Here is a 19,328-nt window from a genome sequence, read left to right as displayed (position 1 = left end):
TGATATGTAATAACGATTGCTTACTTCAATTTGGCAAAGTCTGACTAGAGTTTCATTGTTTGTAGTCGGTATAAGACCAGTTTTGGTGCGTTCTCCACTGGATTGGACACGTGACGTAATGTGAGTCTGGACACGGTGTTACAGCGAAGAATGAAGTCCCAGACAGATAGTAAAGCTCTTGTGCATGGGGAACACCTAAAATGTTTGAATAACTGAATAAAAATTGCAGTCGCACATAAAGTCAATAAAAATCATCTGAACCAAAGAAAAGATCAATGTTTGACGCAACAAATCACTGTTCTGGAACGTAGAATATGAAGAATGTAGTGTTTATACATAACTGGCGAAAACTATTTCAATGTACGATGGGCACAAACACGTATACCGGCAATGAGTCATTTCATGCCGTTGTTCAATTTGTAAAACGTATGTTTTGTTTTAGTCAGCAACGAAGATGTATAGGAACCTTCCGGACAACCCTCGTACATGTATTTCAGATTATGAACTATTTGCAAAGGCAAAAGATTTAAAAAAAACGACAATCTAACAGATCTAAAGATTAAGTAAGTGACAAAATAAGTTACCAATCCTCGGTTTGTTGATGAGTCGGCTGACCTATACTTGAACACATACTTTTGGGATAGTTTGTTATGCGGTATAACGTACCCATAATCTGAGAACATCTAAATTAACAATAGAGAAGTGAGACACGGGCAAAGATAGATTTGAAAATTTAAATGAAACTTGTATAATATTCAAAGGGATATTTTGATGAAGTAGTGAAACTGCTTTAATATACAAATGTTAAAATCGATGGTCTGTATAAAAAAGTTTTATTGTAGAAATGAAAACTGAAACATTGAAACTTTTTTCATACTTCTATGGTAAGTGGTTTTAATTTTTCAAAAAAGAAAGATTTACATGTTTTCTAATATCTTGTCAGAATGTATGATGAAATTGAGTTTTTTAATTTACATGGATAGCATTAAGGGAAATAATTTTATTTGAAAACAAAATTTAAAAAAAAAGATATAAATAAAAATAACTAAGAGTATAGAAATAAGAAATGATTGTCAATATTAATAAGAAATTCGTGTAGCTCTCTCAAGATTTACATCCCTGTTGAGCGTTTTGTTGCTATTGTTATATTTTTCTGGTCCTTCGGGATTATTGATTTCAGCACAAGTGTTGAAGATCGTATACCACTTTCGCCGGTGCTATGGGTGTTGCATTTTTTCCATAATCCCTCATAAACAGACTCAATCAAACCTGATATTTTTCCTTTTCCAGAACTAAAATTCGTTATGTCGTATGATAAAATGATCAGAGAATCTTGATCGTGTGGCATTTGAAAATGCTGTTCAGCGAAATAGTAATCACTCAACTTCATGTGTTTAAAACATCATTTAAATTTCAAATTCACGGCAGCAGTAATGACGGACAAAAATAATGCAAATAAGTACCTGGTATAACAAATATCAATAGTGAATGAAAAAAGTAAATATAGTTTTATAAGTAAATAAAACGAGGCGGAAACATGACTTATCGTCTCGGTTGAGGACATGCAGCTGAATAATGAGAAGCAATTAAACGCGACGGATACCATGGTTTTTTAGGAACAGGCCTGGCAAATCGAAGTATTCCAACCGGTGGCTCGGCGTACGGGATGTCTAAAAATATATTCAAACTTGAGATCTGACTCCCTACCACGTTGTAACCTTGGAGATCAAGATTATATCCAGATTGTAGAAACAAACACATGACATAAAGTAATCTTTACATTATTCATAATAAAAAAGCAATGCGTTTAAAAGACCTCTTATTAACGCAAATAAAATAATTAATTTAATTCGAAATAAATGTTAAACTATTAAATTTAAATTTTGATGAAGTTCATAGCATTAGCATAATTAATCTTTCTTAGAGCATTATTTAGATATATAAATGTCTAAAAATTATAGGCATAATTATCATCATAATTAAAGCGACAAAATCTTTAACTATACTATGCTATCTTATATAAGTTTCGGACAGAAATATGCTGTTCTAGATCTATGTTTAATTTTCACCGATCCCACACATAGCGATTTAGCATACTATGTCATTTCATCGAAAAGAGAACACGCTCACTCTAGTAACAAAAACATAGACTACATGTTTTAACTTTACGAGAAAAAAAAGAACACTGACTTTTTCCTAATAATCATTTTATATATGGATTATCATTACAATGACAGGTTCTTCACTTTGTGCCTTAAAAAGAAACTGGTTGAAAAGGAAGAAACGTTATCATGAAAGAGTTATGACCTGGACGGGATTTTGTTTGGTTATTGCCACATCCAAATCAGAAAACGTCACGTGGTTTGTCATCAAGATTTAGGAATAGGTTGAAAATGTAAAAGGCAATTTCCACGTATTGGACTGGTTTATTTGTATATATAAAATGTTATCGACGAAAACAATTTTTTTTCCTAATGATAAAATCATTCTATTTGGTTAGAGGCGTTTATAAAAGTGCATTACAAAAATAAAATAGAATTACTTACGACTGGAACTAACGGTGATAATGTTGAAGTTGTTGTTATGCGTACTATTTTCTGGTAAGTCTTTTCTAATTTTGGCTTATATTTTCTGGAGGTAGGATGTTTAGTGGGTTCAATGATTATTAACATTAACAATGCACTTAAGAATTCGTATCCATATTTTTGTTTCGAAAGTTTGAAACTAGATTTCCTTTATTTGTATAATTAAAGAAACATTTGTTAACATGTCAAAATGTGTAGTTATAATAAGTACATATTATAAATACTGTTAAAATAACAAAGAAATAATGGAGACTTTTCTGAAAGTGACATTAAATGTTCACCTTCATTTTTTTTGTTAGAATTCCTTAATGACCAAATTATATAATTATGTGTACTGTCTAGGAGTTTTGTCCTTTCAAGATACTTGTTTATACAACAAATAATTCGATTAAGCAAATACACGTATAATGTTTTGCATACTTGGAAAATTAACAGGATTATTTTGATGTATTGGGTATAGAACATTTTTTTTTATTTTTCAAAAAGGCTTTGCATTTTATTTAGAAAAGAGAAACATTTTTAATACAGTGTATTTTAAAAAGCCAAAAAGGGGTTTTCTCCCAACATTTACAGTGGCACATTTGAGAGACTTTATAGTGTAAAGGTCATGACTATGTTTTGTTATTTAATTATAATTAAATGAACTAAAATTAAAATGAACAATCTTTCATTTACAATTATATTCATATATGTTTACATACAGCTTCTTTTTTGTGACGGAAAGTATTATATAGAGGATATTTGTTTGTTTTTCATGTAAGATTGAAATATAATTTCACTGAGTGAACACCAGATGCAATATTTTCACGAGTGGCGTAGCCACGAGTGAAAATATAATAGCTGGTGTTCACGAATGAAATATATTTCAATCTTATATGTAAAACAAATAAATTTTCTTTTTATTTCATGCTTTTTAAGTGATTTTAAGTATTTTTTACTGATTTTGCCGCGTAACGTTGCGCATTCTCCTTTGTGACGTCATCACATCATGACGTCACATCATCAATTTTGAAATATAGTTCTGTTAGATTTCTCTAATTTTGTTACATTTTAAACATGATGTATGGTGACATCGACTTTCTTTTCCTAAAGAAGCAAAATTTACGTATGACGGCATTTATTTCTGCCTGTTATTCCATTTAGTTATGATTTTCTTTTCATCCGCATTCAAATATAGTCCGGCTACAGTGAAATTATATTTTATAAATTTCACTAGTGGTTTATCAGAATATAATCATCTGATATATTACAATAAAACACTGGAAAGCATGAAATAAATTTATGACTTCTTTGTATCATTTTTAAACAATCGTTGTTTTCTTTTAAGTATTCTGTAAAGTACTTTTTTTGTTGTAATCTTGTTGATTTTCTTCATTCGTAATAACAATGTATATACATGTAAATGTTAACTTCTATTTTCAATATTTGTTTGTCATGTTTGTCGCTCATGTCTGAAAAATGTCCAACCTTCCTGTCAGTAGACTTTCAAAGTCACATAGTCGGGATTGACTGAAGATCCGTCCATATTAAATGTTTTTTTTTTACCTTACATGCGTTAGTCTTACGTGTGATAGTTTTACCTGTATCAGTTTACCATGCTGTTCAAACTCATATTTGTTTTCGTTTGTGTGTAATTAAGAAATAAAACGCAGTTCTGTAATAAGTGATGACGCTGTGCATGAAGGTTATTACTTACACTCACTTTTGTTTTATGTTCAATAGATACACCCTTTGCATATACATGTAGTCTTAACTTTATTTTTAAAACACCATTTTCGAAAGATTCTCGTATAATATACCAAAAAAGGGAAATCAATTTCCGAACCGGTCAAAGAATGGCTTTTAAGTTAATGACGTTTGGTGTAATTTTACTACCTTGTTATGAAAAGATGGCCTCCGTGGTCGAGGGGTTAGAGTCGATGACTTCTAATCAAGTTACCTCTCTGACGTTGAGATGCTTTGGTAGTTTAGCGCGGAGGAAGGTAGTTTAGTACTAAAGTAACTCTCCAGGAACGATGGTTCGGAAACTACCCGCCTATATGACTGAAATACTGTTGGGAAAAGGCGTAAAATGAAACAAACAAACAAACAAACAAACAAATGAAAAAGATGTATCTTTGAAAAGTAACATTAACGATGTCTCTTGGCTATTCAATGCATTATTTATTTAGTTCTATAGTCTTCAATGTAACAATTTTTGGCTTTATTTTTTATACACTTAAATAAGGTTTGCAACACCTGTATGTTCTTAAAGCACTAATTAGTGTACAGAGTATAGGGTATAGAGGTACATGTATACCAAGTTTTCCATAACTTAGAAAAAAAAAACTTGGAAAACTTGGGGAAACTTGGTATGAATACCAGTTTGGCGTATAAGTATTTCCTCATCAATAGTGATTACTAGTAACTTATCGGATAAAATATTAACAGTAATGAAATAGTGTATAAAATTATTTGAAATATAATTAAATTAATGTGATATTAAAGTAAGGCTTTATACCATTACTTTCCAAACTAAAATTCTGTAAATCTTAAAGATAGTTTTTACCAAAAGTTGACAATGTTATCGTCTTTGACAAATGTTAGTATGCGTAAATAGAATGATCCAAATATTTTGAACAATAGATCAAATATCAAAAAGTGTTATCTAAGTTTCCATTAGCTCACTTCCTTCTGATACATAGGGCTACTTTTCACAGTTTCCACTTATTAATGATGAAGATGGGTAACCTAAATTGTGAAAACTGGGAGAAGAATTTACAGTAATAAATCAATAATGTGTAACAAGTGCTCTGAAATGTTGTTTGCTCAGGTCTATGAACTATGGTATATATATACTTATTGGTGGTTGTAATTGAATTTATTTTACAAGCTAATGTTCTTTAGTCGAACCATCTGGTCAATAGTTGTCAAATTATTATTTTCAAATTATGTTTTCTACATACATCTTAAAAAAGAACTTTAAACTTATGAATATTTATAACTTGTTTTCCTTTTCAAAAATAAATTAAGTGTTTAGCCTTTATTATAAAATAAAGCAGAAAAAACATACATTTGATCTTTATCTAAAAGACACACACACACATTATTTTCAAACATTTAGATTTATTTCCCTACAAGTATACTTGACTCCGAATGACAGACATCTGGAATGTGTTCAGAAAGGTTCAGGTAATTAAAACTATCCCAAAAACGAACGCCATTGGTTTTTCGGAGATGTTCCTGTGTTATCGTTGTACTTATGTTCAGAATGTTTTCACCAGGCGAATATTGTGACCAGTTATGAGGGCTTTCATCACTAGATGGAAATATAGCACTATTCTGTCTGAAATAATAGAAAAGAATGTTAGGAATATATATCCACAATAATATTTCTAATACTCGTACATTTATAAGTTCAAATCTGTTTTGTTTGTATTTTGGAACGAAATTAGAGTTCAACATCAACGGACAGCTTATGTAATTGGTGTTATTTTGTACTTTTAGTATCTCATATCCTTGTCGGGTCATACTCATCAAGCCTCACATTGACCACTTGTCTGGCAAGAGAATTATAAAATTGTTACAAAATACCGTATTCTGAATTATTAGTCATTTCAAAAATGCCCGTACAACAATGAATATCGGTCTGAAAAGCACTGTTATAAGCAAATTGTTAATAACAAGTAATAAATGATGATGATAACAAACTTCAATTTGGCGAAGCCTGTCCAAAGTTTCATTGTTTCAAGACTGACTTGCTTGTCGGCTATCGACCAATTTTGGTATTTTCCACACGTGACTGGACACGTGACGTTACGTGAGTTCGGACATGGCGTGACGTCTAAGAATGGAGCACCAAACTGATAGTATAGTTCTTCTGAATGAGGAACGCCTGAATGTTTGAACAAAAAAGTAAATAAAATCGTTTCAAGGAAGCCTACAATACAAATCAAATTCTATAGAAAAGTAAATCAAAGTTTATAAGCAATATTTAAACCAAAAGAAGACGTTAATGCCCGACTTGTTTTATCATAAGTCAGAAACGTAAATATGAAACATTGTACATTACAGGTATAACAGTATACATGTGTACATGTATTTCAGATTATGAACTATTTGCAAAGACAGGAATATTAAAATGGTACTAATCTAAGGATTGAGGGATTAAGAACATTACCTATCCATGGTTTCTTTAATGAGTTCGCTGACCTGTACGTAAATTCGTACATCCATACATTTTCTCCTTTTGCCGACAACTTTTGTGATAGTTTTATATGTGGTGCAACGTACCCATAATCCGAGTTCATCTACATTAAAACAAACAATAATTAGTTTTCTGTCGAAAATATCATTAAATAATGTCATTTACGCTAGTATAGGTTTGTGTTTGTTAGTCAGTATTAATGGAACCAATGCTGAATTAACAAACACTAGCCAACTGAGTGGTTGACATTATGCTTTGACGATAAAGATTGGCAGCTTATACCAACATAGAGAAAAGAAGTAATGCCCTTAGAACGCCTAAAACGACAAAAATATTGCTGGCTCGGTTTGATTGAGCCCATACATAGACTGTAATGGAAAGTGCAATTTATCGTCCACGCTCCCTAGCACCGGCTTAAACAGAATTCAATATTTAAACACGAAAATTATGAAATAATAAACATCCGCAGACATGTTCATACGACCCCCTGCCTGTCGTGACATGTTGCACCTTGGATGTGACAAAAATAAAAATAAAGGCACTATTAATATGGTAGGAAATATAAAATGACAACAAAAGCAGAAAATATTGTATTTGTTATACACTCTTAATTAATTTATCTTAAAAATTAAGTATATTGAGAAGGAAGGGAAGCAAGGACAGTCCTAAAAGAAAAGAAAAAAAATAAATAAAAAGATTATCAAAATTATTAAAGCTTGAATGTAAATAAGCTCAATGGAATTGATGGTTTTTAGGTAATTGTGACATATTATTTTTTTCTAAAAGGTAATGCTAGTTGAAGGAAACGTAAACGATTTTTCTATTTAATAAAATTTCACTGCTTTTGTCTGTTGAGAACTGTTAGTGTGTGAATTTCATTTATTTAGTTCACTCCTTTCTTAAATGTATATTTGATTAATATATACATCTGGAAATAAGTTAAGCACACCCCGCATTTTCCAAATTTTGACATGACCACAACTGAAATTAAACATTTTATTTGGGCAATGTGTAGTCAACCTGCAACAACTGGACCAAGCTCTGTGCCAAGAATGGCAAAATTTACCTCAAAATCGCAAAAGACGCCTTACTGGTAGTATGAGTAGAAGGATTGAGGAGGTCACGTAATTGTCAACATTTATCAGTAATATCCACCAGTAAATGTTTTGTAAACGTTCTAACACCATACTTTCAAACATATACATTAAAAAAAAAATATTTGCCTATGCTTCAATAATTAAGTCCAGAATAAACTAAACTCATAAATTTACTGATTTATGATTACTAAATTGGTATCGCTATACGTATACTTACCAAATTACCATTTCTTAGCTCAATTAAGTCGTCATCTCATGACAGAGCTTTTTAAATTTCCGGGGTGTGCTCAACTTATTTCCAGGTGTATATATAATTATATTGGATTTAATATTCAACGTGCAATCTTACAAAAGAGCAAGACTTACATTAATAAGATGATCCCTGTTGAGGATTTTGTCACTGTTGCTGGGCGGATAAGCGCATTTTAAGGCAGTGAATATTTCATCTGCGTTTGTCAAATACCGTCTGCTTTTTGTGTAAAACAGTTGTTCTAAATGATTCATACTTAACCCGTCGTCGATCCCAGGTTCCGATTCTATATTGGAATAAAAACATAATATATAATATTATTATACATTGATCTAAAAAGAATATCACAATAATGTTTTTATTTAGTGTGAAATAGTCATTGGCATTCTCATTTTTCAAAAAGATTCGGATCTCGGCGCATATTTTCGGGTCTCGACGCATATTTGTTGAGCAATTGTAAAAATGGCTGAAACGTCAGATATGATGTAACGAAGAAGTGCATTATATAAGTTATATATGAATACTTGTATATATGTATCTATTCTACAACATATCAGTTTAATATCTTCTGTGAAATCTCTTGTAAAAAATCGATAATTATCGAAGAAAATTACCGAAATCCTCCGATACTTCATCCGGTAAAAATCCATTAAGAACATTGACGTGGCGGATGTACTCTCCACGTGCAAGCAACACTTCCGGTAAGTCATGTATGTAATAACCGTCAACGCGTGGAGCAAACGCCGAAATCATTGGGGGTCCCTGGTAAATAAAAAAATAATCAGGAAAGTAGGAACGATATTAAATAAACAAACGAAAAGGTAATACCATATATATGGATGGTCTTACATTAAAAAAGTAAATGTCGCCGAATTAATGCGTTAACTTCGGTTGTCTCATTTATTGAGCTAAACATCACCGTTTGCTTCCTATATGTTACATGTGTCTATAAAATCCACATACTTGGAACACTGACCAAGACTCCCTGTATAATTCTTTGTATTTGCGTTCGAATCGATTCTTCTGACATTGTATTAGCACATGCAAAAGTAAACTAACGTGTATCTGATTTTTCGAATGAAGTAATAATTTTGATAAAATGTATTTATTTTCAATCTATATCATTTATTTATTTATTTATTTATTTATTTATTATACATCTACAATGTATCTATTTATCTAATCTGTTTATCATTTATAATTATAATGTTTACCCATTAAAGACACCATTAATAAATCACCAATAGGTAATTTCCTCGGGCAATTAATTCAATTACTATTTATATACTATTTGGCATACAAAGAATGTATGTTTCTTTGACAAGCAATACATGAACCCACCCAGATGTTATCTTATGATTGTATCTGTCTGGCCATAACAGTAATGATCATACGTCATAATAAAAGTCACCCGTTCTGGGATGTTATATCCTTTCATCACTTTAAGAAGAAAAAAAGCAATAAAAAAACCCCGGCGAATTCAGTTCAAATAAGTTTGGCTTTTTGTTTAGAACTAAATAGGAAAAAATTGATAACTTACTTTTTTGTCGTGAAGATGATCACCAAAACTTATTAGAAATGATTATAAAATGTTACCGGGCTACTTTTTTACATGGAATATAACAAAAATTGATTATCATATACACTACTATGTAACGATGACCCTTCTTTATGTAATAAGTTCATCTCAATATTCTCGTCTAAAGTGTAAAACGACTAATCACTACCTTGTGTAATAAAACTTTCCTACCAAAACAATTGCGTTTATTAGCAGATTCGAATCCTTTGATCTGAGACAATCAATAAGATCAGATGAAGAATTTGTTGGACATCCGACTTCCCTTGCCAATGTCTCCGAATAAGTCCGAATGCTATGAGGTGGCCGGTAAATAGCCCATGGACTAAGTGAACAGCCACTTTGAGCGATTACGGAGTTAAAGAGACCTGTTATTAAAAGAAAGATAACAACATTATCATAAAACTGAGGGATATCTTATAAGTTAGAGGGAGGCCGATAAGTGTAACCTCTTAGAGCATCACAACAATAATTTGGTTGTTCCCATCCACAGAAGTAAAATATACTGGAAATCTTTACTAATCGTAAAGAAACAGTAAGAGTTAAGTTACTATTCTTATATACAATCTTGAATATGTTCATTTGAAATATCTTTGTTTCAATCATGCATTGAAATGATGTTGAAAACAACTATACAAACTATTTTATAAATATTATGATAAAAAAATCACGTCATTAGGAAAAATAATGTTCTGCTTAAATTTGATAAAACAATATTTTGTCTATTGCAATCTTCGGTAACACCGACTTAATCAAAACGTATGAGATTAAGACAGCAATACCTTTCAGCAAGCGTTTGACAGGTGCAATTAAACACTCCTCGCCGGACTTTGACCAAAACTTGTGATTCTGTTTGGACCCCATTAAATTACGGACATTATCTTGAGTCCATGTTCAACATAAGTTGGTCCACGAAACCGTAGTGTTCCGGGGAAATCATGTCTTTGGCAAAACTGAAATGATCGATTTTGTTATGTAAAAACGTCTTATGCTCAATCTGTAAGAAAGAAAACATGGTAAATACTGATCCTTTTATATAGAAAGTCATGTATCTAGGTTTTACCATCCAGTGCACGTTATTCTTATCGTAACATTTTTGAAACGATGTGTTGTTCAAACCGTTTACTTTCTAAATATTGGATTGAAAGTAACAATTACTAATTTATTCTTGTAGCCTGAAACAATTATAAACATTTCAAATATTGATAAAAACACACAAAACAAAAACGATATAAATGTATCATTTACAGTTTGATGTAAAATATTTCTGGACAAAAAAAATGTTGATAGAGTTCTATTTGATTTAGTACGAACATTTTTATATGTGAATAATATTTTGTTAGAGAATAATTTAGTATTTGCTCTATACAGCCATGCAATATCAGATCGTGTACCTCACATGTATATCACACTAACAACAACTTTATTTTCGTGGCTTGTTCAATGAAACTAAATATTATCAACATGATTATTTATGATATTACAGATTACATATATTATGGACTAACTCACTTAAAGTGTGTAAAGCTATAACTAGCGAAATTGACCATTAAAATGATGATTCTGTTCTTTTCTTATAAACTGGGGACACTGTTTAGCAACATTATTATGTCTGTTTCTGTAGGGTCTAGTGTGGGATGTTTAGTATTTAGATTAAGAGACAAATGTATATTCTTCTGACTTCACACAGAGTTGTATAGTTTATAGTTTGGTTTAAAACTATATATCTATAAGCAACAGTTGAGCCGAGCCGCTACAAAACCAACATAGTGAGTTTGCGTCCAGCAAGGAACCAGACCAGCCTGCGCATCCGCGCAGTCTGATCAGGATTCATGCTGTTCGCTATCAGTTTCTCTACTTGTAATAGAGTTGGTAAGCGAACAGCATGGTCTGGATCCATGCTGGTCGCAAACGCACTATGTTGGTTTTGTCGTGACGCGGCTCATTTAGTTTAAACAATTTCTAGAGTGGCCTCAGTGGTATTGAGTTGGTTATTAAACATAAATACCCATAACTCCTAATCGGTAATTAATAGTAACAACGACAACTCCTTCTTGTGCAAGAATTCTTCCGTCATATTCTGCCCCAGAACCGTATTTGTACGACCCTCCGTGGATCCAGAATAAAACAGGATACGTTGAGTTCGGATTCGCCAAATCCTAGTTCATTATATTTGTAAAATAATAAAAGTAATATTAATAACATGTAAATTTTCATTTATATCTATAGTGTATGACGTTTTTGATAGATTAAAATTAGTGCAAATGACAGTTGTTAGTTAAGTTGCAGCCAATTACGACATTGTCTTAACACGATTGTGATTGAACCATCATAAGCCTGTGACTGAAATGTTAAGGAATAACAAAACTATTTCTTCATAAAAGAATTAAAGAAGAAAGCCAGTAAAGACACATAATAAAACAATCTACCTATAAATGAGATTATCACAAATTTACATGATTTTTATATCATTTATAGAAGAAATGTAATTTATGGAACAAATGAAACTTATACCCGTGGAGAATATATGTTGAGATACAAACAATCCTCATCAGTGTTGTTGTAATTTGAGTCAAAGCTATACCTGTTGTAAATTACAAAATTGTAAAACAACATTACACATGTATATATAAACAAAATTAACAAATTGTCAATAATTCTTGTATATAAATGTGTATGTCTGTGTATCATAAATTGCAATTACATTTTAAGACTGAATTATACAAGGTAGAATAAAGATATATGAAAGAAGAATCGGTGCTTTTCACTTCTCTACTTGGATTGGTGTAATTTTTATTAATTTGTAAACTGTGTAGCTTTATTTTGCACAATAGACAAGAAATAAATTAGACATTACGTTTTTCAAGTTTCAAAATTGTATGAATTATGTTTCCTAGAAATTGTATAGAACATTGAATGAAAATATCAGTAACAAAAACCACCACCACCACCACCACCAACAAGAAAATAATAAAACTAATCGTACTCACTTTCTGAGAAACCATGTGGATTGAGGACATGCAGGTGAATAATGAGAAGCATTTAAACGCGACGGATACCATGGTGTTTTAGGAACAGGCCTAGCAAATCGAAGTATTCCAACCGGTGGCTCGGCGTACGGGATGCCTAAAAATATATTCAAACTTGAGATCTGACTCCCTACCACGTTGTAACCTTGGAGATCAAGATTATATCCAGAAACAATCCCGTTATTTGTAGAAACAAATACATAACATAAAGTAATCCTTAAATTACAAACAATCAAAAACAATACGTGTAAAAGATTGCGCTTGAGTGTCATACCGAAAGAAATTACAAAACCTAATTTGAATGCAAAATTTTAAGATAAGATTTTAAACACTGTGCTTAATTAGGGCATACATTTTAAATGTCCTACATATTCGTTACCTTATGAGTTATGCGTCAAAACAGTAACAAACAATACTACTTAATCTAAGGTATTTTAAACCTCAAACAAAATGATTAAATTTGACTACATTTGTTTACCTATTCTATAATCTCATATAATTTCACAAACTATTAAAGTGACATATTGCCCATCAAAAGATATATAAGTGTTTAAACATAATACAATAAATGACTCACATAACCCAATGAGCAGTTCTTTAAAATATCTACCGGACTTTAAGAGTTTAATTTACCTTAAACGTTCAATTTCTATAAAAAAAAGTGGGGGGGGGGCAGTCTTTTTTATATTTTTAGCAGATTTATATTTTTTCAAAACATTTTCCAATACAAACTGTTGAATTCCCATTATAACAGCCACTCTTTAAAATATATAGACAGTTCAGTTCAACTCGACAATGGAAAGAAATGAGCATAATGTCACGAAATTACGATTTACTTATTTACGTAAAGGCAATGTCCACGAAACCAACATTTTCGTATTTTGCGCACAAGATCTTAATGGCGAAAACAAATCATTATTTTACATGATAAAATCATGTTTACGACATTTGGTTAGAGGCGTTTATAAAAATGCGTTACAATAATAAAAGTAAATTACATGTAGTTACAAGAGGAACTGGCGGTGACAATGTTGAAATTGTTGTTATGTGTACTTTTTTCTGGTTAGTTTTTATTTCTAATTTTGGCTTTCATGGTTTTTAAATATTTTAGAGAAATAGCTAGAGAAAGGAGATTAGTGAAAGGAAACAAGAAAAAAACATATTGAAAAAAAGACTTAAGCTAAAAAAAGTGGAATAAAAAATGTTTTTTTTACAATGGTACAAATTCAATTAAGACGTTGACAAAAAACGTGTGCAGAACTATGTCACGTTCTCGTACATCAAACCATCATGATGGATTAATCTATGATCACGAGACCAAAGGAAGTCAAGGGAATATGTGGTCTTGACTGAATGGTCATTAATATCTGTTTTATGTGTACTTTAGATAAAAAGTTAAATGATAGTGAATATGAAAATAATATGGCGATACTTATGTAAAGGACAATAAAACAACAAAATTCGTGTTTTGAAACGTTTTTCTCGGATTATCAAAGACCACGTATACTTTTGACGTTTTAATAATACCTTTAAGGTTTCATGGCGTCTTTATGTCGACAAAGACATTGCTACAGAGTTTCTGCGGCATTCATTTGCGTTCCTACTGAGTTTTAGTTGGCAATTGTCTGCGCAAGCACCGCGCATCCATTCCATTCTAAGAATCACATTATGCTTTGACTGCGCCCACACTGACCAGAGTGAAGTTCAATCGTTATGGATTAGCTAGTAACAGTCGGCGATGTAAACGATTTAACCGCATCCTGGTGATGCCACTGTGATGCTGCGGCGATGCTTGCAATCTGATTGGCACAAATACACAAAAGAACCAGTTAATCATTCTATACACAAGGATAACTCTATGTTTACTGATCCAAAAAGTGACCAGAATTGTTTAATGTTGGCCTTAAGATTACCATGCTATTACACATTTTTTTCTGTTCACATCCAATTGTTTTGACTGAACACGAATGTTCCGACTGAGAAATCCTCGACTGAATTCCATAAGTTACAGACTCTGACCAATTATTTGATTAACAAACACATTTAAATTTATGATACCTAAGTTTTAATACATTCACATTTAAATTAAATTTAATTAATTACTGATTTCTTTAAGGTTCTCTATTTGCGGCTAGTATAGACACAAATGCTCCATCCGGTGATGACAACGGTACCAAGAATAGAGAAGTGGGAAGACTGCGTGAAGAAAAGCATCGTATTGTCGGAGGAAATTTCGCGGACAAGGGAGAGTATCCATGGCTAATTGTATTAAGATATGGCGGAAGGTTCCGGTGTGGTGGGACGATCATTAACCCAACAACTATCATCACTGCTGCTCATTGTGTAACCAAAAAACGGTAAACATAAATGTTAACATGAGTATTCCATATAATTATAACGTGCTTGTGTAGGTATTGTTAGAAAAAATATACTTACGTACCTACTCAGATAATTCAGTGAGCTAGATATTTGAACATTCTTGATGGTAACTTTTTATTGGGGCAAAATATTTGAAAAATCGTCGGCCGTGGCAATGGTTTCATAGCAACATTTCATCTATCTTAATATAAACTATTTCCGGGCTAAAATAGTAATTTATTACATGGGGTAAGATAGTTGAGAAATCTTCATTTTAACAATTTCAAGGCAAGATGTCTTAACAATTTTGATGGTTATTATTTCAAGGCAAGATATTTGAAGATTCTGGATGATAACTATTTCTTTCGGCAACATAATTGAACAATCTTTGTGGCAACTATTTCAGGGCAAGATATTTGAACAATCTTGATGGTCACTATTTCGGAACTTCAGGGCTTGAAATTTCATCATTCTTGATAAGAACTATTTCTTGAGGCATGATAGTTGAACATCTTTATGATAACAAAATCAGGGTATAATATTTCAACAATGATCAAGTAATAATGATAACTATTTCAGAGTTAGAGATTTAAACACTCTTGGAAGTAACCATTTCTTTGGGCAAGAAAGATGAACTTTCTTCGTCTTTACTATTTCATGGCAGGATATTGTAACAATATTGATACATGCACATATTTCAGGACAAGATGTGTGTACAACCTGCAATGCTTACTTTTCATATTACAATAATCTAGATGGTTACTATTTCAGAAAGAGGTACTATGAAATCGTTGCCGGGGATTACAAAGTCTGGGAAAAAGAAAAATCAGAGCAGAAAATTAGAGTTAGAAAAATATTAAAGGTTAGTTCGCAATGATTTTGGTTACAATATTTCAGTTTTGATTAATTTAATTTTAATTCAATTTGCCATCAACTGGAGAGTCACATATTCATATCAACAGAGAATTTTCATGAATTCTTAATCAGAGTTTACCTTATGGCTAATTATATTTGTGCTGTATGTGCTACGACCAATGTATGAATAAATGAAACATCCGAAATACAGTTATCCATGTACTCCCGAAATACGAAATGTACTGTTGCAAGAAAATGTAACGGAATGGACACGATTAAAAGTTTAAACTGAAATACTAAGCTGAAATATAAATTCTTTCTTTGCCTTAAATGGAACTTTCATTCTAACGCTATTTAAACATCAATAGGCTATATAGATCTACTAGAATATCTGTGGGGACAGAGTAACATGAAAATTTATTTCTATTTGAAGCATCCGATGTATGGAAAAGAGGCAAAGTTTAACAACGATATTGCAATATTAAAGCTGTCTAAAAGACTTCGCTACAACAAATTCGTGAAACCTTTACGTGTGATATGTGAGTATTCTAAGCGTTGTAATCATTAATTATGTATGCAGCTCTAGTTATCTTTATTGACTTTTAACGAATATAAGTAGAGTTCTTGCAATAATAAAAAATGAATTTTCTTATTTCTGAAAAGAAAGAAGAAAATTTTAAACAACTGCTTTTCGAGAATGTTTTTAATTGACGAAAGATATGTACAACCATCGTAAACCATCTTAACGTATAAATATGTCGCCTTAGATACTTAAGAACACGATACCGCCATGTTGAGACGTTTTATATCACAGGTCTTTATATGTTAACATGTACTTATTGCAGCCAACGAAGACATGGAGGAAACCCTTTTTTCAAATTGTGTCGCAGCTGGAATAGGGGACGTAGATAGTAAGAAAAATAAGATATATACACTAATCCATTATCCATATTTTTGTTGGACAAAGATTAAATGTCATTTTAAGTTAATTAAGTGACTAATAACTATTTCATAACAGGAAAACAGTATATATAAGTTTTATAATCTTAACTTGTGAGTAATTTAAATTTTAATGTAAATAGAGTGCTGTTGAAAAATTCTAGTAGACATGTAATTGATATGTATGTAACGTTTTCTTTTAACATAGACTTTTCAACAACGCCTACAAGAACTAAAGAAGTCAGAGTGAACATCCAGCCGAATTCAACGTGTGCATTAATTGCCACCGTAAAGTATTGGCGACTTTTTACAAACAGTATGCTGTGTTCGAAAGACAGATTACAGGGTGTTTGCAGTGTGAGTCATTTATCTGTACCTTAACTGTGGTCTTAAATAAAAGATTTGCTAAAAACTAGGGATGGCAACGAGTAACCGGTAAAAACGCATGTCGCCTGGTCTGGTTCGAAACTATTAAAGAATATCCCATCCTTGAAGTATATATTAAATTGTGTTTAGTAAGTGAAATTGTAACAGTAAAGAACCAACTGATCATGCAGTAGAATTCTGGATACGGTGGTAAATGACACAAAACAGTCATTCATTGCATTGCATAATTATTATAACACGTAAAGTTTAACCTCGATTGTAAATATTTTTGCTTTTCTTAAAAGCATGAGTGCATCTGGAGGCATGCAGCTTTAATAGCAAATAGGTGCATTGGAATACAGTCAAGTGCATAAAAATTTGAGCCTTTATCATGCAACATTTTATTTTTCATTTTAATGTTTAATATTTCAGGGTGATAGTGGTGGGCCATTAATTTGTTATGGTGATACTGCACAGACAATAAGCAATGCTTATTTAGTTGGAGTTGTGTCCTTCGGAGATGCGAATTGTTTTGTTGGCTTTAATGTTTATGCAAGAGTATCACAATTTATTAACTGGATAGAGAACAATTCATAAGGACAATGCAATTAGAAACTCTGAAAACTATACAAAACTTCGTGTTGTGATTGCGTATGTATCTGTGTGAATAAAGGAATTAATTTCACAAACAAGACAGTCTTATTAAATAATGGTTTAGCGTTACCGTTTGCAGAGCCATTCCGCTTTGTTCGACCTGCTGTATTTGATGAAAGGGCTTTCGTTCACCTCAACCAGTTGAATTTATTACAGGAATTGTGTTCGCCATGTCAAATTTGACAGGAGGGAATTTTATCTGCCCTGTCGAATTTGATTGGAGTTCCTTTGTCCGCTGTGTTAAAGTTATGTTTGAGTGTGGGGTTGGGACATGCGGAAGAGTTTTGTCCTATATTTTCCTATAGGACGACTTTTACTACTATATACAATTAAGAGTATTAATTCTCGTAAAATAAACGGACAAAACCGAAGTGGGATCGAATATTTAAATGAGTTCTATAATGTATTCATTATTGACAGGTCAATAAATCAGACTATAAATTGGCTATAAGACTAATTGCAACACTGATATTTAATTCAATGTTTATTTGACTTAAACAAATTGAAAAAAAATTAATGCCTGAAACGGAAATTGAACTCCAGACCTCTCGCTTCCTAAGCGAGCGTGCGTGCAAACCCCTCGGCCACGGTGAAGTTATATTTTAATGGCCTGAAGAAAACCATATTATTCTAATTTAGGGTTTGTAACCCTTATTATTTCGACGCTAATTGTTGTTTAACACAGATATAAATAATCATGGAGCTTACTATAAGCATGTATATCTATAAAGAATAAAACAATATTAGAAATTTTGGACCATTCCGGAATTATTTTGCTTGAAAATTAATGTGCCTGTCATTTGACAATCTTTACGCAGTGATCTCCCTTGAATTTTTCGGCGTTAGTGTACATATAAAGGGAAGTAACCGCTTCAAAAAAGCGGACTACTTTCGACATTTGCAATTAACAGCATCAGGGTCTGAAATTTCGCTACCATCATTTGTTAGGTCTGACGACCCAAACAAATAAAAACGATCTTGATCAAGCACGCACGACTTGAAGGCAAATTTTTGTCAGGTTAATGGAGTAAGGGTCTTTCTATTTTAAAGACCCCGATGTAGCCAATAATAATCACTTAATGAAAGTGTTAACTTCTATAATATATTTTAAATCTCTTCCCATAATAAAATCTAAAAAAGTAATTGGTGACTTGGTGTGATTTCTTTCATTATTCAATAAACATACCAGCATTGTTATAACACAGCTCGTTCTCGTTTTCTTGAAAGCTGTAACATGCAATATCGGTTGCTGGAAAAAAAAGAGAAAATATAAGAGATCATGAGAATACACAAACATTCTACAAAGATTTTACTGCAAAAAGGATCATTTCTAAATATTAAAGCCTTCAATTAAGTAATAAAAAATAATCTGTAAATTAGAGATACTGCAGTACCCATTCATTGCACGTGTTCGTAAGGTGTTATAATAATAG

General features: G+C 31.9%; 2 protein-coding genes across 3 annotated transcripts; one reads left to right on the top strand and one right to left on the bottom strand.

Moving 5' to 3' along the window:
* Positions 1 to 2,501: 2,501 nt before the first annotated feature.
* On the top strand, positions 2,502 to 18,210 carry LOC132729242 (chymotrypsinogen A-like). Of its 2 annotated transcripts, none has more exons than XM_060714964.1 (7): positions 2,502 to 2,600; positions 14,840 to 15,080; positions 15,853 to 15,943; positions 16,370 to 16,475; positions 16,782 to 16,847; positions 17,084 to 17,232; positions 17,674 to 18,210. In XM_060714964.1, exons 1-7 carry the CDS (start codon positions 2,567 to 2,569, stop codon positions 17,836 to 17,838), a joined length of 852 nt encoding a protein of 283 aa, XP_060570947.1. In that variant the 5' UTR covers positions 2,502 to 2,566; the 3' UTR covers positions 17,839 to 18,210. The 2 variants fall into 2 exon arrangements, with proteins under 2 accessions (XP_060570947.1, XP_060570946.1); XM_060714963.1 differs by lacking the exon at positions 2,502 to 2,600 and adding an exon at positions 13,698 to 13,785 and having other exon boundaries at positions 17,674 to 18,209.
* LOC132729247 (neuroligin-3-like) lies at positions 5,691 to 13,238 on the bottom strand. Its single transcript, XM_060714968.1, has 9 exons — positions 12,685 to 13,238; positions 12,209 to 12,278; positions 11,703 to 11,853; positions 9,869 to 10,062; positions 8,733 to 8,880; positions 8,235 to 8,404; positions 6,745 to 6,874; positions 6,276 to 6,459; positions 5,691 to 5,910 (listed from the first exon to the last, which is right to left on the bottom strand). Exons 1-9 carry the CDS (start codon positions 12,993 to 12,995, stop codon positions 5,691 to 5,693), a joined length of 1,578 nt encoding a protein of 525 aa, XP_060570951.1. The 5' UTR covers positions 12,996 to 13,238.
* Positions 18,211 to 19,328: the final 1,118 nt, after the last annotated feature.

This window comes from Ruditapes philippinarum, unplaced genomic scaffold, assembly GCF_026571515.1.
Source record: "Ruditapes philippinarum isolate M1 unplaced genomic scaffold, ASM2657151v2 ctg5737_1_1_1_1, whole genome shotgun sequence".
Classification (NCBI taxonomy): domain Eukaryota; kingdom Metazoa; phylum Mollusca; class Bivalvia; order Venerida; family Veneridae; genus Ruditapes; species Ruditapes philippinarum.
The sequence above is the reverse complement of the archived record's forward strand: the minus strand, read 5'-3'. Positions and strand labels throughout refer to the sequence as shown.

Coding starts and splice junctions, on each gene's coding strand:
- LOC132729242 (XM_060714964.1), top strand. CDS start 2,567: ATGTTGAAGTTGTTGTTATGCGTACTATTTTCTG. Junction 15,944..16,369: donor GAGTTAGAAAAATATTAAAG/GTTAGTTCGCAA, acceptor TTCTATTTGAAG/CATCCGATGTATGGAAAAGA. Junction 16,848..17,083: donor TGGAATAGGGGACGTAGATA/GTAAGAAAAATA, acceptor CTTTTAACATAG/ACTTTTCAACAACGCCTACA.
- LOC132729247 (XM_060714968.1), bottom strand. CDS start 12,995: ATGACACTCAAGCGCAATCTTTTACACGTATTGTTTTTGATTGTTTGT. Junction 6,460..6,744: donor ATTAAAGAAACCATGGATAG/GTAATGTTCTTA, acceptor TCAAACATTCAG/GCGTTCCTCATTCAGAAGAA. Junction 5,911..6,275: donor ACAGGCTTCGCCAAATTGAA/GTTTGTTATCAT, acceptor CTATTATTTCAG/ACAGAATAGTGCTATATTTC.